The sequence below is a fragment of the Erinaceus europaeus genome, chromosome 9, assembly GCF_950295315.1.
Source record: "Erinaceus europaeus chromosome 9, mEriEur2.1, whole genome shotgun sequence".
Lineage (NCBI taxonomy): Eukaryota > Metazoa > Chordata > Mammalia > Eulipotyphla > Erinaceidae > Erinaceus > Erinaceus europaeus.
This window is the reverse complement of record NC_080170.1, coordinates 15,894,456-15,918,397: the sequence shown is the minus strand read 5'-3', so window position 1 is coordinate 15,918,397 and position 23,942 is coordinate 15,894,456. Positions and strand designations below refer to the sequence as shown.

At 55.0% G+C, this 23,942-nt stretch overlaps 3 protein-coding genes across 5 annotated transcripts; 1 reads left to right on the top strand and 2 right to left on the bottom strand.

Moving 5' to 3' along the window:
• Window positions 1–5,956: 5,956 nt before the first annotated feature.
• Window positions 5,957–8,076, bottom strand: GJC2 (gap junction protein gamma 2). Its single transcript, XM_060197422.1, has one exon. The coding sequence runs from the start codon at window positions 7,361–7,363 to the stop codon at window positions 6,098–6,100; it is 1,266 nt and encodes a 421-aa protein (XP_060053405.1). The 5' UTR covers window positions 7,364–8,076; the 3' UTR covers window positions 5,957–6,097.
• A 3,549-nt stretch (window positions 8,077–11,625) lies between these two features.
• Window positions 11,626–19,218, bottom strand: GUK1 (guanylate kinase 1). Of its 2 annotated transcripts, none has more exons than XM_016193431.2 (8): window positions 19,085–19,218; window positions 13,444–13,557; window positions 13,227–13,268; window positions 12,980–13,076; window positions 12,312–12,450; window positions 12,133–12,217; window positions 11,934–12,019; window positions 11,626–11,820 (listed from the first exon to the last, which is right to left on the bottom strand). In XM_016193431.2, exons 1-8 carry the CDS (start codon window positions 19,095–19,097, stop codon window positions 11,785–11,787), a joined length of 612 nt encoding a protein of 203 aa, XP_016048917.1. In that variant the 5' UTR covers window positions 19,098–19,218; the 3' UTR covers window positions 11,626–11,784. The 2 variants fall into 2 exon arrangements, with proteins under 2 accessions (XP_016048917.1, XP_007535139.1); XM_007535077.3 differs by lacking the exon at window positions 19,085–19,218 and adding an exon at window positions 18,666–18,824.
• MRPL55 (mitochondrial ribosomal protein L55) lies at window positions 18,995–22,899 on the top strand. 2 transcript variants are annotated; one of them, XM_016193432.2, is made up of 4 exons: window positions 18,995–19,133; window positions 19,837–19,919; window positions 21,593–21,779; window positions 22,667–22,899. In XM_016193432.2, exons 2-4 carry the CDS (start codon window positions 19,894–19,896, stop codon window positions 22,820–22,822), a joined length of 369 nt encoding a protein of 122 aa, XP_016048918.1. In that variant the 5' UTR covers window positions 18,995–19,133; window positions 19,837–19,893; the 3' UTR covers window positions 22,823–22,899. The 2 variants fall into 2 exon arrangements, with proteins under 2 accessions (XP_016048918.1, XP_007535138.1); XM_007535076.3 differs by having other exon boundaries at window positions 19,082–19,220.
• Window positions 22,900–23,942: the final 1,043 nt, after the last annotated feature.

Genomic DNA, 23,942 nt, shown 5'->3' with positions numbered 1-23,942 from the left:
ACAAGAGAGGGAGAGGGACCTGAAGCACTGCTTCACCACTTATGAAGCTTTGCCCCTGTAGGTGGGAACCAGGGGTTTGAACCCAGGTCCTTGAGCACTGCAATATGTACACTTAACCAGGTGTGCCAACACTTGGCACCCAGTTGCTGTCTAAATAACTGAGCACTAGGTGCCGTATAAGCAGTGAGCTCAGCCTCCCCCGGGGGTTCACAGACACCGTGTCCTGGTTGGCGGGTGACCACCTGTTAGGACATCAGGGCTCAGGTGTGAGACTGTAGTCATATCAGAGCATCAGGAATTACATTAAGAACAGGACTGTGATAGACATGAGGTGACACTCCTAGTTTGTGGGCTTCCAGGCTTAGGACAGCAAGTGACATCAGTTGGCAAGTGTCTGAACTTACTAAAGTGACAGTGTTGTCTCCCTGCCCCTGTCTCCCACAGAAGGGAGTCCCTTGTCTCATGTAATGGAGGGTTTTTGTTTGTTTGCTTGTTTTTTTACCAGAGCTCTGCTCTGTTCTGACTTATAGTGATGTGGGGGCTTGAACCTGGAGCTGTGGAGGCTCAGAGTTTTTTTGCATATCCACTATGCTATCTTTTCCACTCTCTTTTACCAAAAAAAAAAAAAGTATTTACATGATAGCGAGAGCCAGAGCAGGGCACACCTGGTTGAACACACATATTACAGTGCACAAGGACCCGAGTTCTAGCCCCTGGTCCCCACCTGTAGGGGGAAAGCTTCACAAGTGGTGAAGCAGGGTTGCAGGTGTCTCTCTGTCTCTCTCCCTATCTACCCCTCCCTCTTAATTTCTCTCTCTCTATCCAAAAATAAATAAATAAATAAATAAATGAATGAATAAAGAGCCAGAGCAGGGGATCGGGTGGTAGTGCACTGGGTTAAGCACACATAGTACAAAGCATAAGGACCTGCTCAAGTATCCTGGTTCAAGCCCCTGGCTCCCCACTTGCAGGGAGGTTGCTTCACAAGTGACAAAACAGGTCTGCAGGTGTCTTTCTTTTTTTTTTTCTAATTTTTATTTTTGTTGCCCTTGTAATTTTTTATTGTTGTTGTCATCGTTGTTGGATAGGACGGAGAAATGGAGGAGAGGAGGAGAATACAGACAGAGGGAGGGAAAGAGACACCTGCAGACCTGCTTCACTGCCTGTGAAGCGACTCCCCTGCAGGTGGGGAGCTGGGACCTCGAATCGGGATCCTTCCGCCAGTCCTTGTGCTTTGCGCCATGTGCGCTTAACCCGCTGTGCTACAGCCCAATTCCCTGTATCTGTCTTTCTATCCCCCTTTCTATCTTCCTCTTCTCTCTCAATTTCTCTCCCTCCTATCCAACAACAATAGCAACAACACCACCATAATGGAAAAAATGGCCTCCAGGAGTAGTGGATTCTTAATGCAGGCACTATGCCCCAGTGATAACCCTGGAGGCAAGAGAGAGAGAGAGAGAGAGAGAGAGAGAGAGAGAGAATGAATCCAGAGTATCACTGTGGTACATGTAATGCAGAGGACAGAACTCAGGACCTCATACTTTGAACTCAAAGCTTAGCCATTGCACCACTTCCCAAATTGTGTGATGAAGCTTTTAATTATTTGTCTTCTTCTCCTTCCCCCACACTCCTTTTTGGGTGGTGCTAGGGATTAAATCTAGGGCATCAGAGCCTCAGGTATAGTGGTTGCTTAGAGCACTATGCTATCTCCTAGGCTCCTGGGTGTGTGCATCTTCTAACATGGGCTAAATGCATCTTCCAAATTCACCTGTTGGAACCACACCCCAGCCCTCAGATCCTCAGTGATTGTTTGGAAAGATAATCTTCTTTCCTTCTTTACCAGAGCACTGATCAGCTCTGGTTTATGGTGGTGGGGGGATTGAACCTGGAATCTCAGAGCATCAGAAGACTCTTTGCATCACCATTATACTGTTTACCCCTGTCCAGAGCTAGTGTTCAAAGAAGTGATTAAGGTAACATGAGATCAGTGTGGGTTCTAATCCCATGGTATCCTTAGAAGAAATTAGGACAAAGGCTCAGAGAAGTGAGTATGTGAGGACATGAGATTAGACAGCTGTTGTCAAGGAAAACGGCTTCAGGAGCCAGCCCTGTAATTCTCAGACTTTTGACCCCAGAGCTGGGAGCACAGCATGTGTGCAACTCAAACCTTTTGTCTGTGGTCTGTTTCCATAGCCCATAGAAAGACATCTTCCAGGATGGGCCTCTGGTTGCAGCTCCCCACACAGCTAATTTATCCTTATAACCATCTCTGGCTGATTGGATGTGTCTTGGCTGGGGTTCTCCAATGACACTGGCTTGGTGGATATATAGAGATTTAATGTTGGCAGGTGGGGGTTGAGCGCACTTGTTATAATGTGCAAGGAACCAGATTCAAGCCCCTGCTCCTCACCTGCCAGAAGCTTCACAAGCAGTGAAGAAATGTTTCAGGTGTGTATCTCCCTGTTCCCTCTTGATGTCTCTGTTTCTATCATATATATATATATATATATATATATATATATATATATATATATATATATATATATATATATATATATATACCAGGCAATGGCACACCCAGTAGAACACTCATGTTACAATGTGCAACAACCCAGGTTTAAGCCTCTGGTCTCCACTTACAAGGTGGAAAGCTTCACATGTGGAAAGCAGTGCTGCAGTTCTCTATCTCTCTCTCATCTTCCTCTTTCCTTTCAATTTCTGTCTCTCTCTACCCAAATATAGAGACTTAAATTTAAGAATTAGTTTTTGCAATTGTGGAGGCTCCAGGATTCAGCCTGCCCGAGGTCAGGAGGCTAAGACAGTTCCTGCTTCCTTCACTTGTTTGTTCCCTCTAGGCCCTCTGGTTGGATGAAACCTGCCACATAGTGGTATTTTGGAGAGGGCCATCTGCTTTTCCAAAGTTTTGTTTTTTGCAAAAACAGTATCATCTGTTTTCCATCTACACCATGCCTCGGCCTCGCATGAGCTTAATGTGCAGCTTGACGATACGAGAATCCGGCATGAAGCCCAGCCAGTCTATCTTGGCGTTATTCTCAATCGCACCCTGTCATTTCACGAACATCTCATAAAAACTGCAGCAAAGGTGGGCGCGAGGAATCACATCATTGCAAGACTGGCCAGCTCCTCATGGGGCGCGAGCACTTCCACACTACGATCATCCTCTCTGGCATTATGCTATTCCACTGCAGAATACTGTGCCCCAGTATGGTTCCATAGCCCCCGTGTCCACTTCGTCGATTCCAAATTATATTCCTCCATGAGGATAATTTCTGGAACCATCCGTTCCACCCCGGTTCCATGGCTGCCAGTTCTTAGCAACATCACCCCACCAGATATTCGTCGGGATGCAGCATCATCTAAGTTCATTTCCCACGTGTACGCTCAACCGGACCTGCCAATATACACGGATATCTTCGCCCACCCTGTCCAACGCTTGACATCTCGTCATCCAATCTGGTCCCCTACGCCTACACTGAACTTCTCTGTTCCAGACTCTTGGAAACAGAGTTGGCAGTCAGCTGAGGTAAAGAACAAACACCTCATCACAGACCCCTGCAAGCGTCAACCCGGCTTTGACCTAGCACGTTATGACTGGGCCCTCCTCAATCGCTATCGAACAGGCCATGGCCGGTGCGCCGCTATGTTCCATCGCTGGGGAGTCAGAGATGACCCGAACTGCCCCTGCGGCGACAGACAGACTATGACCCACATAGTCAACGACTGCCACCTCTCCAGATTCAAAGGAGGTCTCGAAACTTTACATCAGGCTTAACCTGACGCTGTTGACTGGCTACGGAAGAAGGGCAAACGCTAGAAGAAGAATTTTACTTTTGAGAGAGATACAGAAACATACACACAGAGGGAGAGAGAGAGAGAGAGAGAGGGAGAGAGAGACCAGAGCACTGCTCAGCTCTGGCTTATGGTGGTTCTGGGAATTGAATCTGAGACTTAGGAACCTCAGGCATGAGAGTCTGTTTGCATAACCATTATGCTGTCTCCCTTGCCTCCCAAAGCTTTTTTTTTTTTTAATTTTTAAAAATATATTTATTTATTGGATAGAGAGAGCAAGAAATCAAGAGGGAAGGGGGTGATAGGAAGAGAGAGAGACAGAGACAGATACCTGCAGCTCTGCTTCATCACTTGCAAAGCTTTCCCCCGTTAGGTGGGGACCAGGGGCTTGAACACAGGTCCTTGCACACTGTAACATGAGTGCTCACCAGGTGCACCACCATCCAGCCCCTCTTTTCCAAAGTTTTTGACTGTCAGTGCTAATCTCACCTGCTCTCTTTGATACCCTGAAGGTACTGGACCAAAACCCTGGACACCAATACTCCCAGCCTCCATGAGTCTCACTTCCATGTTTAGGGATGTGCAGCAAACCTGTGCCCCAGGTAGCAGGACTGTGGTAGAAGACAGGCTGCAGAGGCTGTGTGGGTGTGGGTGGGGGTAAGGGTGAGGTGGAGGTGGGGGTGCCCTATCTCCTGTGCTCTGCTGAGCAGCTGAGAGGTCCTATATGACCTTTGCTGGATCCTCTGGGGCCACCATGTTGTGAGGAAGCTCAGCCACACCAGAGGCACCAACTGGTTTAGTGTGGAATCTTCCTGTTGCCTTTGCCTCCAGCCCCTTTGGCCTAGAAGGCACAGGGGCCAGCGGGAGGCTCCTGAGGTCCCTTCCGTCCAAAGCACCAGGAGGCCCCTGAGCACTACATAAAGTGCTAGATACTACAGGAGTGGAGTTCAGAATGTTCTGCTGGGGCTGTACATCTGCTGGGTCTAAGGCTGCCTGCCATGCCTGTAGTGTCTATCACCAATAAGGGACTATGTCACAGGGAATGGCCTCCTGTGATGACATCACCACAGCATGGTCCATAAGGCCAGGAGCATATCCTTGCTGTCCTGCTGAGGCCAATTCCAGCACAGGTGGGGATTACCCAGGACAGGGGCTCAGACAGACCCCACCAAAGACAGGGGTTTGAGGTCAGAGCATAGCCCTAGGGACAAAAGGTTGCAGGCTGGCAGGCAGCTTGAGTCCCCAAAGAGTGGACGGGGAAGGGTGGCTCTGACCGGCAGTAGCTGGCCTTGGAATCTGACTGATTGGCCCTATGGCTTTCTTTGTTCCTTTCCATCTGTGTGTTGGCCATGCCCCTGGCCTGGTGCCTGGCATAGAGTGGAACCCACTTGTCTCTGAGGACCTCCAGAGGCTCACCTAAGCCTGGATACCCCATCCTTCCTCGAAGAGAGTCAGCTCTCCCAGACTGCCTGGAGCTGTCCAGGGATGCACACTCACAGTGCACAGCAACACACACACACACACACACACACACACACACACACACACACACCATTCTCAAAGTACACACATGGCACAGAACTATACACAACGTTAGTTTTATTTCACTTCCTTTTGGGGGAGCCAGGCGGTGGTGCACCTGGTTGAGTGCACACACTATTTCCCTCCATTTGTTCTGGAGACTGTCCAAGAAGACCTAGGATAGGAGGCTCTCTCCCCTCCCACCCACGTGACTGCCACCTTGTGGGTCCCAGTGGCAAGGTGAGCAGGTGTCTTTGTGGGACTTCAAGTATGTGCCAGAAGAAGGGTCCTCAGGAAGGTGGGCACTGGCCACCCCCAAGGCTCCAGGATCTCAGCTCCTGCTGTCTGGACAGGGAACTGATCCCTTCTGGGCGAAGACCAAGGCATATGGGGGGTGCAAACCAAGGCTGGGCAGAGGACTCTGCCCCGGTGGCCTTAGTTTCCCCTTCTGCAGGCTGAAGGCCTGGGATTGCTTCCAACTCTGAAGGAGCCAGAACACGGGAATATAGGCTGGGGGTGGGGGTGGGGGTGTTGCAGAAGGGAGCGGGGACTAGCACTGGGCGTCAGTGGAGCCCTGGGTGGGGGCAGTGTCCCAGTCACAGCCCACCCCGCTGGGTCTGTGCTTTCCAAGTTCCAGAGGGGCCTCAGGCGGGAAGGGATGCCCCCTCGGGGGTCAGGCCAGCAGGGCTGGGAAGAAGGCAGATGGCACGGCGCCCAGAGCTTCCCACCGCCAGGTGGGGGGGGGGGGGGGCGGAGGGGACACGCCTCAGATCCACACCGTGGTCTTGCCCTCCCTGCTGCTGGCGCTGCCCTTCTCCGAGCCCGCCCGGGGCTTCCCGCCCTGCCGGCCCTGCCCGCCGCCCGTGCCCCCCGACGTGGCGCTGCCCGAGCCCGAGGCGGGTGCGCCGACCCTGGCGGGCCCCCGGGAGGCTGCAGCAAGGCCGGGGCAGGGCGGGGGACTGTCGCAGTCCCCGTGCGCGTGGCCGTCCCGCAGCGCCTGCAGCGCCAGGCTGGCCAGGGTCTGGTCTTCGGCGCGCGCGCGCTCGGCCGCGCGCACCACCAGGCTGTAGTCGGGCGGGCAGGCCAGGCCGGCGGGCACGGCCGGCAGCGCGCAGGGGGGCGGACGCGGCGCAGGGGCGGTGGGAGGCGGGCGGCGGGCGCGCACGGCGTCCTGCGCGCTGCCCAGGCCCAGGTGCGCCATCTCGCAGAGGTTGAGAAGCAGGCAGAGGCAACTGACCACGTACATGACCAGCAGGAAAACCGTCTTCTCGGTGGGCCGCGACACGAAGCAGTCCACCACATGCGGGCAGGGCTGGCGGCTGCACGGGAAGAAGGGCCGCACCTCGAAGCCGTAGAGCAGGTACTGGCCCACCAGGAAGGCCACCTCGAAGGCGGCCCGCGCCACCAGCTGCGCCACGTACACGCGCATCAGGCCCTCGCGCTGGATGCGCCGCCGCCCATCGTGCTGCCCGGCCGGGCCCCCTGCACCCGCCTTGTTGTCCCCGCCTTTGGCCGTTGCCTCCTCCGCGTCTGCGTCGTCGCCCAGCCCGTCGGGGCCCTGCTCCTCCTCGTCGTCGCCCAGGCCCAGCATGGGCTCCTCTTCGCCCAGATCGGCCGGGTCTGGCCAGCTGGGGTGCGGCGGCGGCGGCAGCGGGGCGCGGGGGGCGCGGCGCAGGCCCGAGCGGCGGCGGAGCGCGCGGCGGCGCTCATCCTCGGAGGCGCGCGCCAGGCGGTGCACGGCGTAGCCCAGGTACATGACAGATGGCGTGGAGATGACCACGATCTGGAAGACCCAGAAGCGCACGTGCGACAGGGGCGCGAAGGCGTCGTAGCACACGTTGTCGCAGCCCGGCTGCCGCGTGTTGCACATGAACTTGGTCTGCTCGTCCGAGTAGATGGACTCGCCGCCCACGGCCGTGAGCACGATGCGGAACACCACCAGCACTGTGAGCCACACCTTGCCTACGAACGTGGAGTGGTTGTGGATCTCCTCCAGCAGCCGAGTCAGGAAGCTCCAGCTCATGTTGGTCATAGGGGCGGGGGGGCGGGACCTGTAGGGCTCATCGGTAGGGCGGTTGAGTCCAGGGGTCCCCCGGAATGTCCCTGCCTAACCCCGATCCTGCCCTTGGCCTGGTTAGACAGGATACTTTGGCTTTGGCAGAGCAGTATCCTCCTGGACCCTGCCATGCCTGACCCCACTCAGGAGCCCTGAATCAGCTCCAGCTTGTCCTGGGCTCTGCCATCCTCCCAAACCCGGGAAAGTCACAGCTTGTTGCCTGGGTGAAGGAATCTGGGGTGCCAGACGGAAAAGGGAGGCCAACTAGTTAATCAACAGCATCTTACGGAGTCCTGTTCTGAGAATCCTAGGGCCCTCCCTGCCTGGGACTCAGCCCCAGCCTGCCCTACACCTTTTCCATTTCCCAGTTTAACACACACACACACACACACACACCTGCACAAGGGTTATGGCCCTTGCCACCACGAAGAACCCCCTTGCTCCTTCACTCCTTGCAGGCAGGTCCAGTTGCATCAGGTCTCTGACCAGTATCCCCTGAAGCTAAGGTACCCTGGCTGGGCATGTCATGGGGGTGTTTCTGACAAGGCCCACAGACACTGAGCACACGTACAACCACTTGGACACCTGTGACATATGCACACAATCACTCCTTATGTCTCAGACCAATGCTCCCTCTAGGTCAGCAGTGCTGTACATGCCCCCCCAGAACCTCCAGAGAAAGTTGTAGCCTCAAACAACACCCCCCCAACACACACACACACACACACACACACACACACACTAGTAAGGCCAGTACCTGCTCCTGGGTAGTTAGAGGACAGTGGATCAAGTGCCCAACATGGGTGGCCCCTGCCTCCTGCAGGCAGCCCCAGAGGCGATGCAGGCAGATGTGAGGCAGGCAGAGCCCAGGCCCTCTTTATGCAGCTGGAACCTCGCCCCTCAGGGCAGGAAGAAGGGGCAACTGGGATTCCTGGGGAAATGACCCCACTTCCTTACATCTGTGTACAACGCCCCTTAGTGCCACGCGAGTACAGACAGATTCAGGTCCGCACATGTATACACCATGTAGAAACGCACTAGACACTTGTGGGCTCAGAACTGCATGACACAGCCACCACACATACAGATCTGCACACACCATGGGCAGGGATCAAGACAGGAGCCCTTGAAAGCAGCTGTCTTTGTCTCTCCTCCCACTCAGGGTGAGGAGACCTGTCTTTCTCAACTCTGACCTCCATGGTCTTTCAGAGCCCAAGACCTGTCACCCCCCGGCAGGAGGCTGGGACCCACAACCCCCTAGAGGGACTCAGAGTCAGATGGCAAAGCAGGGAGTTCAGAGTGGGAGGGAAGAGGGGGCCAGGGGAGATGCCCTGTTTCCTGGGGAGTAGGTAGGGCTCTTGTGCCCACCCAGGACACCCAAGAGGCAGCCTGGGTGCAGTTAGAACCCAAGAGATGAAGTGTGGGTGTATGTGAAGCCATCCTGTTCACAGCTGCAGGGAATGGACGACCCTTTCCTGTTACAACATCCTGGGGAGCTCAGGCAACCCTGGGGTGCATGGCCGAGGCTCACGAGGGCACTCCTCTGGCTGGTCAGACCCGAGACCAAATGTTCATGCCAGAGGGTGGGGGTGGGGGGGTGGCAGCTCAGAGGTAATGGAGGGCACTCAGATGCCAGGGTTTCCAGGATGGCCTGGGCTGCATCAGACCTACCACACCCAGGCCTGGACTAACTGGACTTCCACTCATCAGCCCCTCTGACTTCTGGGTCTGCACAGGAGTCCTGGGGCCAGGGTGAGAGCCAGGAGGGGCTGGCCAGCACTCTTGGAGGACACACTGCTGCCAACCTGGCCATTTCCTCCCATTCCAGTGCACTTCCTCACACTGCCCTAAGGGGACCGCTGGGCAGGCAGGGCTTCCTGGCCCAGGTGGGGTGGCAGGGAGGGCCCACAGCCCTCTGCTCCCCTGGCTGGGCCTGTGGCAACCCTGGGGTACCACCCCTCAGAGCAGCTTCCCACCCTGAGGATGCTTCCTTTAGGCCTCAGTGTTATTTCTCTGTATCATCTTCAGCCACTCCCTTGTTAGCCCTGTCCTCTTGTCTCAACACCCACTTCACCAGCTGTGTTCAGGCCTAGAATGAGAAGTGCATTCCACAACCCCCCAGCCTGGGTACCCTCTGTCACAAGCACTGGGCCCACCAGCCTCCACTCCAGGTCCCCCGTAACCCTGGCAGTATGCCTAGCCCAAGGGGAGCTCAAGGCTGAGGACAGAATTCACGTTTTTCACAGGGTCACCCTGGGCTGCTCCTGCCCCCACCAAGCACCTCACAGCTTCCCCCACCACCAATGAGCTGGGAATGAAGGTCTCCACACCCCCAGCACACTGCCTTCACACAGGCACTCAAGCACTGAGGGGACCTGGCCACCCAAAGGTACAGGTGGCACTGCCCTTCAGTCACAGGGACACTGGGGCCTAGTGAGGGCACCTGCTCCTGCTCTGTTCCACTCTGGGACAGAAAAGCAGAGTATTCCTCCCATGAGGGTGCTACTGCACAAACCCCACCTCTGTTCCTGCAGCCTCCCTAGGGCAGGATGCCAGACCCCAGAAGCTCCTCACAGAGGGCCTGTGCCCAACACTACCTCCCGTGTTCCATGTCACTAAAACCACCCTTGGCAAGGCCACCTGGGCCTGAGCTGCTCTGCCCCCAGCCTATGGCAATCAGGGCAGCACTCCAGTCCCAGGCTTGGAGACTCCCCATTCTGGCCAGCTGCACCACAGACGAGATCGCCAAAGGGGAGCAATCTTCCTGGGGCTCCATCAGTCCTGAACAGACCAAGATATTGGGGGCACACTGGGGCTATTCTGAGGGCTGGGGTCTGTGTGCCTTCTGATGAGCTGTGGGTCTGGGCAGGTCCCCACAAGGAACAAAGAGAAAGCCGCACCAGGCCTAGGGGTGAGGGTGGAGGGGTCAGCAAGGAGATCCACCTGCTGTGTGGAAGGGTTGGGGCAGTCCCCACCCGCCCCCAGGCCCGAGACTGTGGATGCACTGCAGCTGCCTAGCTGGCGTGGGCTGGCCAGCTTTCTTGTGGCCTGAGTAGCCCCAGCTGCTAGGTGCATCCCCACCCCTTCCTCCCCAATCACCAGCTGATCCAAACAGCCCCTGGAGTTTGGGGCCCAAATTCCTGCCTTCCCTTCTTTAGGTCTTGTCCTGTGAGAGGTCCAATGGTCAGCCCCTGCCTCAGGGTATCTGTGCCCAAGACAGAGGACTGCCCAACCTGGGTCAGCCTGGCTCCCCCACAACCCCACCCCCAATCACTGGGGTGCAGGGTGGACACTGACACCCCCTCCCCCCAAGAAGGGCACCCACACCTGGTTCCCTGGCCTACCTTTTTCAGGTCAAGAAATAGGAGTTTCTCTGAGCCTTCCACCTACTACCCGGTCACTGGCTCTCCCAGGGGTGCGCGTGGCTGGACCCGGAGCCGACCCAGAGCTACCTCTCACCACCAAGCACAATGCAGGGGGAGGGCCTTCAAGGGACCCATTGTTCCCCTCAAGGCCTAGAGTCTGAATCCCCGATTGTCCAGCTGGGGCTGAACAGGACTCAGAGAGGGAAGGGGCCTCCCCATGTTACACAGCAGCCCAGCAGGCAGTGGAGACCCACCTCAACTGCCCCTGTGCCTTAGGGGCAGCCCAGCGCCCCCATTTGCGGAGCGGTATCCAGGCTGGGCTCCTACTCTCCAGCCTCTGTGCATCTGGGCTTCTGGACGGAGCTCAGTCCCCCAACCCCACCCCACCCCGGCTATTTCCGCCTGGGCTCCAGCCTCCTCCCTGTCCACTGCCTGGGCCCCACTATGGAAGCACAGCTGCCTGTGCCGTCACCACTGTCCTGGGCCGAGAAGGGGCACAAGGAGAGGCAGAGGCCAGACGCCCAGGCCCAGCAGCCCGCAAGGACAGAGCACAGGTGAGCCAGATGGCAGGGTGGGTGGTCTTGCTGACTTCCAGAGCCCACTATCCTCGCAGCCCAGGGTCTGAGTGTGTTCTAGGCTCCAGGGAACTTGGAACTTGTCCCCAGGTGTCCTCTGGGGACAAGTTGTTGGGCAGCACCGGACAGAGCTGCCACATGCAACCCCCGCCCAGGTCAGCAGTGTTTGTCTCTGGGTCCCCTCTCCTCAGCCCCCAGGAGCCCACAAAGGCAGCCCATCCTCACCCAGTCACATGTGGGGGAGGGGGGAGCAAATGCCCTCCCCGCCAGCCTCAGGGCAGGAAGCACCTAGCCCATCGTCAGTGGACACTAAGCCAGTGTTTCTTTATTAGAAATAAGTCCCCATTCCCACAGGAAAGAGAAACATGGCAGAGGAGGCCCTCAAGCAGCAGCACCCCCACCCCAAAGACATGGGCAAGACCCGGCCTGCCCGGGAAGAACCTAGTTATCAGCTTCCTCAGGAGCAACCGGTCCCTTGTGCCTTCTTGATTTCCTGTGAGGGAGAGAGCAAGTGAGTTGGAGAGGGTCCACAGGGTGTCATGGGGCTTGTCCCTTCCCCCCTACTTCCCCTCCCAACATACAGGTGAGAGGCTTGGGGGAGCCCACCTCAGAGAGCGCCTCCTTCAGGGCCTGGTAGGCCTTGTCCAGGCTGTCGTTCACAATGATCAGGTCAAACAGGCCGGGCTCCTTGCCTGGGGAGGGGGCAGGTTACTGCAGGCTCTGGCAACACTGGGAACCCCAGTTGGGTGACTGGGGCCTGTGGGGGAGGGGCAGGGGACACGAGGTGCCTGGTGCCCACACTCACTGCTCTCCATGTCGGCCCGGGCAGCCGCCAACCGCTTTGCCAGACTCTCCTCTGTCTCTGTGTTCCGCTGCCGCAGCCGCTGCTCCTGAAACACAGCCCGAGGGTCGGGGGGCTGCTGGGTTGCCTCGGCACCCACATCCTGTGCAGGTCCTCCGTGCAGGCCCTGCCTGGGCCCTCACCAGCACTTCCATCGAAGGCGGCTGCACGGAGATGTAGATGGGGTGCAGGTCGGTCTTCTTGATGTTGCGCACGCCCTGCAGGTCCACGTCCAGCACACAGATGCGGTTCATGGCCTGCACGGCCCGCACTGCGGCTTTGCTGTGGGAAGTGGGCAGTCACCAGGGACTTCACCAGGGAGCCCCCCCCCCCCATGTCCCACATGCCTCTGTCTTCAGAGCCCTGTGGCCCTCTGCATTCACCCTGGGGTCACCCTACAGGCCAGCTGCCCCCTCCCGCGGTGGGCTGCCCTCTAGTGTGCTCCAGGGTCCCGTCTAAGAGGATCAACGGGCCCAACAACCCCCTTAGGCAGCTGCTGCCCTCCCCAGCTTAATCTCAGCTGACTCCCAGGGGTGGGGCTGCTGTGTTGCCCCCTGCCAGAGGCGTGGGGACAGGCAAGTCTGGGTCTGTCCACAGCAAGGTGCTGCTTGGCGCCTCAGGCCCACTTGGGAGGAGCCCACAAATCTCTGCCGGCAGTGGCTGCTTAACTGGGGGTCTGGGCTCTGCCCTGTTGTGCCTGTGGGACTGCAGGGTCCCTCACCTACTGACCCCCATAGACACTTGTCTACCCACCTGAACCCACAACTAGAGACGTCCCCACCCCACCCCCCACCCCAGAGGCTCATCCTACCTGGTCCCATACAGGTTCCCTGAGAACTCGGCATGCTCAATGAAGTCACCGGCAGCAATGTCCCGCTGCATTACCTCCCTGGTCACAAAGTAGTAATCTGGGAAGGAGGAGGGGTGGGAGGAAGGAGAGTGCTCCTGTGGCCTGGGTACCAGCCCCGGGGCTTACTAGGAACAGCTCTTGGGGCTGGAAGAACTCAGTGCCCTGGGCCTCCTGCCCTGCTGTGCTGGTAGCCCCCTCGAGCACTCACCTCTGCCGTTCTCTTCTCCAGGTCTTGGGTCCCTCGTGGTGTCTACAAAGAAGCCCCTGTCATCAAGTGGGGACACCCAGCACCCCATCCAGTCCCTGCAGGGCCTGACTTAACATGCTTTATGTAACAGGGAGCTTCCAGGATATGCATTAGGGGATCCAGTGTGGGCCTCAGGTTAGGGTACTCCTGAACCCCTGGGCCCTCCTGGGGTGCTCACGGGATACGCTGAAGCCAAAGATGTTGTTGTGCTCCTGCAGGAGTCTCTTCAGCAGGGTGCTCTTCCCAGCGCCTGATGGGCCACTCAGGACGACGGGCCTGGGGCCTGACATCACTGTGGGGAGGGGAGGGGTGGACTCAGAATCTGGAAGAGCACTGGGTGCCCTTCCCCTGTGGTGGTGCTAGATGGAAAGTACAGAGGAATCTCGCCCCTTTGCTGCCACGCTCTTGGGTGCTGGATCCTGGGTGAGGCAGAAGCGGGGCCTGGTCTCACTCACAGCCTCCTGGCACCATGCCCGAGGCAGCCTCTGTAAAGGTCAGCGGGAGCCAGCCCTCTTCTGGGAACTGCTCTGGAGGCAGAAGTGAGGGCCCATCAGCCTCCCCCACCTGCACCGCTCCCCCAGCACCCTGGAGAATGGTAGCAACACCTCTCCAGCCACCGCGCAGGTCCAGACACCTGCCACAGGTGACAGCTCCAAGCAGGGAGTGCTACAAACACTGGCCAGGCCACAGCAATCTCTCACTGACACCCCAGACCTGACCCACCTGAGAAATCAGCCTGGGGTTGGCTAGTAACTGCTCCGGATGAGCTGGACTCTGGTAATCCCTGCTGTCGCCTGTCACCCGTACTAATCCCGCTCCACAACCAGCCCCACCCATGGGGCACAGAAGGAAGTTACTCCTCTCTGAGAAGGGCACTGGCCAGCCTAGGTCCAGCAGAAGGGGTCCGGTAAAGCCAGGAGTGGACTAGAGACTGGGCACCAGGAGCCTCAGGAGATAGGTATGGAGGTGGGTACCCCCCCTGGGGTGGGGGTTGGGCAGTGCTACAGAGAGACACCGGAGGCGGCGGGGGGGTGGCCAGCTGGAAGAGCTGCCTAGGACAGCAGGGTGTTTGAGGTGTCTGCCCAGCGTGCCCGACCACTGGGGGCTCCTCCAGGGCTGCTGCATGGCTCCCCCCGCCACAAGATCAGACAAGTCCCCCAGCTGCAGGGAGCAGGAGGACACAACTTAAGTGGCCTCTGTGACCCAGTCTCAGCATCCCTGCCTGCTGTCCTGTCTCCAGCTACAAAAACTTGTCACCTCCTGTGTGTGACAGCCAGCCTGCTGGACTGCCCCATCTCATATCCCCCCTCCCACCCACAGATACGACACATGTGTGCAAGTGCACACTACAGATGCCACCTTGTACTCACACACTGGTCTGCACACCGGCTCCAGCCTGTCCCGCCCTCCCCTCTGGTGTGCACATTGCTGCCAGTGCAGGTGGGGGCTGTGTCCTGTGTCTGCACTCCCTGGGGTTTGTTCTGACTTCCTAGGTGCTGAGCGACTGGGAGGGGCAGAGCCTTGGGGGTAGGAGGCCCCCCACCTCCTGCATACACAGAGGGAGGCCAGATCAGCCGGCCCACTGGCCCACTCCCCATAGGGTGTCCCCCCAAGCCCTCCACCTGCTCTCAGGCCCAGCCTCCGGGTCATCCTTCTTATTCTCCCTTTAAGGCTAAACCACTGTGGCATGAGATGGGGGCACCAGGTTGGATCCGCCAGGTCAGAGGCATCTATAAATCTGTGTAGAGTCCTGCTCCCCACACCCCTGTTGGGGGTCCTTAAGTAAAATGCCCTCCCCAAGGCCTGCCTGCTCACCCCACACACCACTGGGTGCCATGGCCCTGTGGAAATGTGTCCAGGGAGCTGGTGGGTGGGGGCCGGGCTACCTCCAGGTCTATGACAGTGAACGAGTGGCCCAGAGGGGCCATCTTTCAGGAAGATGGAGCTGAGGCAGCAGTAGCCTGTTCCCTCAACTCCCAGACTATTTGACAACCTCAGACCCTAACTGCCCAGTGAAAACCTGGAACGTTCACAGGAGTGCAGTGAAGACGGGTACAATTTTCTGCAGACATGCACCAGAAAGTTCATGTCCATAGTGGTTCTGCAAATGATTTTCATACCTGAGGCTCCAAGCTCCCAGGTTCAACTGCCAGCACCACTTATAAGCCAGAACTGAGCAGTGCACTGGTTAAAAAAAAAAAAAAAAAAAAAGATTGGGTAAAGAAGTTGTGGGATACACACACACACTCAATGAAAATACTATTCTAATTTAAAAAGATATTGTTGGGAGTTGGGTGGTAGCACAGTGGGTTAAGTGCACGTGGCGTGAAGCACAAGGACCGGCACAAAGATCCTGGTTCGAGCCCCCGGCTCTCCACCTGCAGGGGCGTTGCTTCACAGGAAGTGAAGCAGGTCTGCAGGTGCCTATCTTTCTCTCCCCCTCTGTCTTCCTTTCCTCTCTCCATTTCTCTCTGTCCTATCTAACAATGATGACATAATAATAGTTAACACAACAATAAAAAACAAGGACAACAAAAGAGAAAAAGAAAATATAAAAATTAAAAAAAAGATATTGTTTAGGACAAAATGGATGAAACTGGAAATGACTACGTTAAGTGAAGTAATGAAGAAGGGGGTTGGGGGGTAGATAGCATAATGCTCATGCAAAGAGACTCTCATACCTGCGACTCCAAAGTCCCAGGTTCAATCCCTAGCCGCACCATTATAAGATATAGCTGAGCAGTAAGTACTCTAGTAAAAAACAAACAACAACAACAAAAAAGAACCCAACTGTGAAAGATAACTTGTGACCTTAGATCCTTTTCCACCATCAAGAACCAAGACCATATCACTCTCTCCACCCCTTCCCAGACTTCAATCCCCATTGCTCTTGTATACAGTACAGCAAAAGGCTTTTATGCCTGATGCTCTGAAGACCCCGGTTCAATTCCCAGCACAATCAGAAGTGAGAGATGAGCAGTGCTTTGCCGAAAAAATGTAAATAAACAATAAATACAATATAAATAATAGACTCTGGGTTGAAGAATTATTTGGGGCGGATATGCAGGAAGGCATAGAATGACTTTGCTTCTGAGGATGTTGTGCAAATAAATACTCCATGACATCCATCAAAAAACAAAATAAAAACAAAAACAAATAAATACATAAATAGATAGGGTTGGATAGCAATAATGGCTTTAGAGACTCATGCCTGAGGCTCCAAGGCCCCAGGCTCAATCCCTGGCACCACCAGAAGCTAGAGCTGAGCAGTGCTCTGGTAAATAAATAAATAAAACACAAATAAATATACAAATAGTGGTGGTGGGGGAGACAATGTGTGAAATATAAACAAACAAGGTAAACAAACTTGCCAAAGAGACAAACAAAAAGTAACCAAACGGTCCCTTAGACTTCATGAGCACTGTTAATTATGGGGCTTAGACTTCATGAGCACTGTTAGTTATGGGGTACAGGGAGGCGGGCAGGACAGAATCACGGAACTTTAGTGGAGGGTTCGATGACTTACACACATCATGTAGGGGTGAAACTGTACCCCCTTAAGTCTTAGAATTTCGTAGAGCACTGCTAAATCAACTACTAGTAGTAAAATTATCTTTTATAAAAGGAAAAAAATCCTTTGAAGTCATACAAAGTTCAGTTTATATTTAAAAAAATTTTTATCTTTATTTTCCTTTTTGTTGCCATTGTTGTGTCATTGTTAGATAGGAAAGAGAGAAATGGAGTGAGGAGGGGGAGATGGGGAGAGAAAGACACTTGCAGACCTGCTTCACCACCTGTGAAGCAACCCCCCTGCAGGTGGGGAGTCAGGGGCTTGAACAGGGATTCTCAAGTCAGTCCTTGTGCTTCATGCAAGTTTATATTATTTTGTAAAACTAAGGTGACCTGTGTTCATTTCTTGTTTAGGCACCAAACATAAAGAAGTTAAACTGTTTTTGCTCAGTTGTTCTATGTTAAACTCTGACCAATTTCATATTTAGGACAATTCTATTATCATGCTCAATCACTTGTCTTCCCTATTGCAAAATGGTTTTTCTAAAGAAAATTTTTAATTTATTTATTGGATAGAGACAGAGACAAATTGAGAAGACTGAGATAAAAAGGAACAGACAACCTGCAGTACCGCTTCACCACTAGGGAAGCTTTCCCCTTGCAGATGGGAACTGTGGGTTGGGAGCTTGAACCTAGGACCCTGCACATTCTTATGTGTCCGCTCAACTGGGTGCTCCACCTCCCACAAAACAGTTTAATAGGTACCCTCACACCTCATTCCATTTTGGTTTCAGAGACCCTAATTTGCAAACTGTCTCTGTAGTGCACACTACATTTTTACTAAGTAAAAACAAATAGCAGCCTGGGAGGTGGTACAGGGACTGGGACATTGGACTTAAAAAAAGTTTGAGGTCCTGAGTTTGTCCTCCTGACCTTGCATGTGCTAGACTGAAGCTCTGGTGTCCCTACACCCCTACCCTCTCATGTGAATAAACAAATTTAAAGTCTGCTCCAGCTCCACAGGTGAACACAGATAGCATGAGAGAGAATGGGGTTCAGCAGGTAATAACTACAGAGCCGGGAGTCCGGGCAGCTAGCTCACTCATTAGAATACAGTCTCTGTCATGCGTGAGGACCCAGAGGTTGCAGCATGGGAGAGACCATGAATACATGCTATCTGGAGAAGCTGTTTTGTTTCTCCTCCCCACACTCTTCGTCCGAAGGGGAAAAAAAAAGCCTACTGGGTGCAATGGAATCCCGGTGGGCAAAAACCAATCAAACAACAACAACAAAAAAACTTCAGCGAGGGAAGAAGCCCAGATCTTGTATAGAAAGGGCTCACACCCATACAGAAAGGAAAACCAAGGTCACACCGACACAAAACCAACCAATGAAGGACCTTGGGGACACTGACTCCCTTCCGCATGGGATCAGCTGGGGATCCCGGGGCACAGCTATCTGCACCCACCCACTCAGGACCTCTTGGCGCTGGCCGTCTGCTGGGGACAGAAGCTGACATGAGAGATGCTGGAAGCCCAGACACACAATACAACTTCAACGGGAGGGGAGCTCTTGCAAGGCGGCGATTTAAAAACCTCCACGAAACAGTGTGCCAGGGGCACACTGGGGGTGGGCGAGAACAGGAGTTGAGGTGCACAAGCCCGCAGGCCCCCGGGTGCACGCGGTGCGGACGCCACGCGGGGAGGCGAGTCCGGGGCCCAGAGCCGCTCCGCTCCGCGCGCGCAGAGGGCGGGACCCGAGGGCAGCAGCGCGGCAGCCCCGCCCACAACCCCGGAGCAGGCCGGCAACACGCGCCGCGCGAAGACCTTCTCGATGGCCGCGCACCCTCACGCTGGGAGGAGCCGCCACTCAGGGGGACCCACAACTCACAGTCCGATGGGGGTCGGCCCAGGGCGGCCGCCGCCAGCCCGGCCAGCGGGCGCCGCAGCATAAGGGGCTGTCGCCTCCGCCCTTAGGGCCATACGTCATTGCGCTGCGCCGACCCTCCACCACCCTCGATGACGCCAGGGTCGCGCCGGTTCTGACTCCTTGCGAGACTACAACGTCATAACTCTGCGCCGGTCCATCTACAGGGAACCTCAGCCCTGCGATGACCTCGCCCGGTTTCTCCGGGACGCAAATCATTGCGGCTTCTGACCCATCTTTGCTCGCGAAGCCCTACGTCACCGCCCGTCAGGAAATACGTCATTTCTGCGCGACGCAGCTCGACTGATGACGTGAAGGACGGCGCCTCACTAAGCGGTCTCTGCGGTCACCGTGAGCGTGGCCCGCGCCACGACTACCCCCACCTGGCCGGCGCATGAGGGTTGTTTGCTGGTCCTCAGGGCTGCTCACGAGGTCTGTCAGGGTGGCGGGTGGTGGACGCTGAGATTGCCCGAGAGAGTATCCTGGTCCCCGCTCACTGCAGTCTGGAGGGCAAAGAGGGTAATGACCCTTCACTTGGAGGTTTTACAGCGTTATGTCTTCCTGTTGAGTAACTTCCTAAATCGGAGGGCGGGGCCCAGCTCAGTGGGTGGCCAGCAGGCCTGCGTGACAGCGGGACACCATCAGCGCTCACCCAGTTATCAGGAACTCGGTTTAAAGACCCATAGTTTGTCCCTGCGCATACAGACGCCCCTCCTAGAAGTCGGTATAACAAGAGTAGTTCCAAGTACCTGCTGCCTTTTGTAAGCGGACATGGTCGTCCTTAACTTCTCAGGATTTAAGAATTGAGTGATCTGGGAAAGCAAGATTCGAACAAATCTCTGTTGCATCCCACTCTCAGAGCAGCTTCCTAGGTTACCCACCAGAATACCAAAGACTTGCTATGTCAAGATCTTTGAGGGTAGGACCAGGGCCTCTGCTGTTTAAAGCCTTCCATGAATGAGCCTGATGCCAGCTCAGGGCCAGGAGCCTGATAGGTTACTAAGAATGGCAGTGATCTGCTGATGACATGCAAATAGAGACTTGTTGTGGCTTCATTCTTTGCTGAAATTTGAGCAGGACCAATTAAACTGAAAGCCTGCCTTTAAAAAAAAAAAAATCTCTCCTTGTCCAAAAGGTTGCACATCAAGGCCAGTGACCGACTCCTGGCTTCCACAGGGACTGTCAAGAGGAAATGGCGTCTGTGGGTGGCCTGCTGGGGTAAGCATGGGATTCATGGGGCTGCCCAAGGGAATACCCACTCAACAGCCTGAGGCTGTGCTGCCTCAGGGAAGCTCCTGACCCAACGAGTATCTGGGGGACAGGAGCAGATACAACTGCATACCTTGTCAAGGTGATGAGGGAAGTGAAGTACCCCATGAGTACTTAGCACCAAGCACATAGTGATCACCATCATCTTTAGAGCCTGCAGCTCACTACTACTCTTGAGTCTCTGGAAGAAGCCACAGCCTTCCTCCTTCCACCTCCCCACCTCCCAACTGCCTCCCATTTTCCCTACTGTCCACTCCCCTTTGTTTCCCCCTTGTGAGAAGCATTGCCAGAGGAGAAAGTGAGCCTCACTTTCTTGTTTCTGGGAATTGGATGCAGCAACCAAAGCCATGAGTTGGTGTGAAGGTGGAGAAGGGATTCTGGCTGCTATGTACCCTGAAGCATTTCTGTGCTGGGAAGGGTGCAGGTTGTATCTGCTGTTCTCTTAAAGGGTTGGCTTGATGCCTTCTTGGAAACTTCCTAAGCTGCTAGCTCCCAGGTCCCCAGGAACAGTTGCCCAGCCTTGGGTTCTGGAGCTCACCCACCCCTCTTTGCTAAATAGGATGCATTGCTTGCCCCAGGATGACAGATTCTAGTGGGAGAAAAGGGCCCTTAGGCTGATGAGTTTCTGCGAAGTGCAGGGTGTGGTGGAAATGCAGCACCAGGTAGGGGCCCTGTGCTGGACTCTGCTGGACACTGCATTTGGGTTGTATTGTGGAAGGAGAGGTCCTGAAAGCTGGCTGGGAATTACATGAGCAGAAGAGTGATTAGAACCAGGGCCAAAGAGCAGGAAGGTTCTATTGGACTGGCAGGGAAGCTGCCAAGATGGCCTGGGCTGGACAGTATTGCCACAACGAGGCAGGAAAAGGCAGGGGTTGAGTATCCAGGACACCTGCCAGTGTGAGTATCCAAAAGAAAGCCGAGAGAACAGGGTGACTTCTGGTGTACCTGATGATTCCAGGAAATTCTGGCCGTCATCCAGACACACTTTTCCTCAGGTCTATGATGAACGAGTGGACAGTGGCACAACCAGGGCTCCAAGGTTTCCCAAAAGCCAGGCTGGAAAACACTTTGGGCATCATGGGACCAGGCCAGGGCATGGAAACCAGGGCTTCAAGGGGGTGAGAGACAGCTGTAGGATCACACAGTCCCATAGAGTGGCATACCAATATGACTTCAGCAAGTCTTCCTGTCATACACAGAAGCCACATGGGCCTCAGGTGTCCCAGTCAATGCAAGCTGCCCTCACAGATTAGCCAGCTTACAAGTGACTGGCACCAGCACAGTTCTGGTGAGGGTTCCCTTTCTGGCTTGCAGATTGGCCCCTTCTCTTGTGCTCACAGCAAGGAGAGAGAGCTACAGTGCTAGAGCATTTGCATTTAGGTGAGCTCAGGGGGTTTCCAAGTTCACCACAGCCTAATCACATCCCAAAGACTGTACCTTCCTATACCGTCTCATTTGGGAGGTGGAAAGCTTTGGTGCAAGGTGGAACAGGGCTTCAACCCATGAGTAGAGGGGCTGTAGATAAAGTCTGTCCTGTCAGGTAAGACTGCACCATATGCCCCCACTGGGTCTGGCTGTCACAGGCCAACACCGGCCACTGACCAGCACTCTTGTATCTGCAGGTTATTACGACAGTGTGTAGTGACGGGCCGCAGCTTGCACACGTCCTGCTGGCGGGCTGACAGCAACAGGGCCTCCCTTACTCGCTTGCACCGGCAGGCCTACGGACGCCTCTACCCTGTGCTCCTGGTCAGGCAGGATGGCTCCGCTATCCACATCCGTTACCGAGAGCCACGAAGGATGCTGCTGGTAAGCTTCTCTCCCCAGTGCATGCTGGGGCACAGGTTTCAGAACCCATAGAGATACCCCTGGGTCCATGGCTCAGCAGGGAGTTGGGTGAGGATAATAGAGAAGAGGGAGGAAGGTTGCCTCAAGCTCACTGAGCATACCAAGACCTTGCCCCAGCAGTGAGCAGCTGAGTATCTCAAAAGCAAGGCTGGAGATAACTAGCAGAAGTTCTGTTAAAGAACAAAAGCTGGGAATCCAGGGCAGAGAGGTAGCTCACCCAGTGGGAAGTGCGCCTTACTAGCTGCAATGCCCTAGGTTTGAGCCCCAGCACCCTGCGGGAGCTCTATGGATGGAGTATCTCTGTGTTGTGGTATCTCTCCCTCTTTCTGTTGCTTTTGTTTTTTAAATTTACTTACTTTGGATATAGAAGTTGAGGGGGTGGGCGACCTGCAACACTGACTTGGTCCTTACACACTGTAATGTGTGCTACAACTAGGTGCACCACCACCTGCACCCTCTTTGTTGCTCTTTACCTGAAATCATCATCATCATCTACCCAAACTGGTAGAATCATTTATGTGAGGTACCAGCAGTGGAAACATAAAAGAGTCAAAACAACAAAAGACTTAAGAGGTGGCACTGTGGTAGAATTCTGGATTTAGTCCAAGGTTTGATCCCCAGCATCACATATGCCAGAGTGACACTCTGGTTCTCTTTCATGAAGTAAAATCTTTTTAAAAATCAAAGAAAAACCAGAAAATAACAAACTGAGCTGTTTGGCAGGGAATAAAAGAAACTGCCACCCTTGTTTGAGCTCCAAGCTGTATGGCAGGGAATAAATGAAGCTACAGCCCTTGCCTGTGACTGGCTCTCGACCTTCCATGGTGAATGCGTGCCTCTCCCTGCAGATGCCTGTGGACCTGGACAGCCTGTCCCCGGAGAAGAGGCGGGCAAGGTTCCGGAAACGTGAAGCACTGCTCAAAGTAGCGGAGGAAGAGGAGGAGCCACAGATCACTGATGATTTTGACCAGGAGCAGTACAGGCAGTTTTGGGCCAAGAAGTGACTGCCTGCCAACTATCCTGGACCCAAGGGTGCTGTGGAGGTGGGAGGGGTGTCTAACGTAAATCATGCTTTCTCCCAGCTGCTTCCACCTCCTGTCTTTCTTTCCTGTGGCCCACCTGGAGGGGCCATTCGATGACTCAGGGCTTAGGACAGTATTTAGAACTGGGTCAGTTTGTGGTTTTGAAGTATGGCACAATGCCACAGGAGAATAAATGACACCAGGGTGGTAGATGCTCCTTTTGGTTGCAGGAAGTGTCCACTGTCTCCAAGCCAGCCCCAGCAAGTAGGTGTCTGGAACACAGACATCCTTTCCCTGGAAACCCCCCCCATCCTTCCAGGTGTGCAGTGGGGCAGGTTCTCTCTGGCCAAAGGGTCTGCTCCTGGTAACTCCACTGGGGTGGGTGGCCTCACCCCATCCTGGGGGGTCCAAGTGTAGGTGCTCTCAAGTTCATTCTCTTTAAGCTGAGGGTACACTATGGAGCACTGCCTTGTAGACCCCATAAAGAACATTCCAGCTGTGAGTGTGTAATTTATGGGAGGTGGTCCTCTGATCTCTACTTAGAGGGAAGGGGGCCCTTTAAGACCGTCTGTATGTACACTGGCCACCATCCATGCCCAAGTCATCTTGCCTTCTCCGGGGGTGTCCCTTAGTGCCAATCTCCACCTCATTACTACCTGGAGAGCTCCCTTTGAGTCCTAACCCACTAGCTGCCAGCTACTACCAGTTCCCTGCTCTCATCTTGGGGTAATGCCAGCCTCAAGTGCACTTGCTGCTCAGGGCCAAATTAATCCTGATATTCATGAAGATGGCGAAGCAGGATCCATCAGAGCCTGAGTGGTGTAGGGACCACTGGAGGGGTGGGGGTGGGAGCAACAGGGAAGATTTGTATCCCAGAAGCTGGGCAGAAGTGGTGAGGGAAACTACCCCGAAACTTCCCTCATTTGGGTGTGTGTGTGTATGTGGCTAATGGACCTAACTGGACTGTTTCTGAAGGCTAACAGCGATCAGACTTTGGGAATGAGAAGTCTCAGGGGAAACCAGGGGTGGATGTGAGGAGGGGGGTCTCAAGACCTGGGCCAGGCTGGAGTCAGATCAGACAGATTCCAGTTTGCCTTTGGCT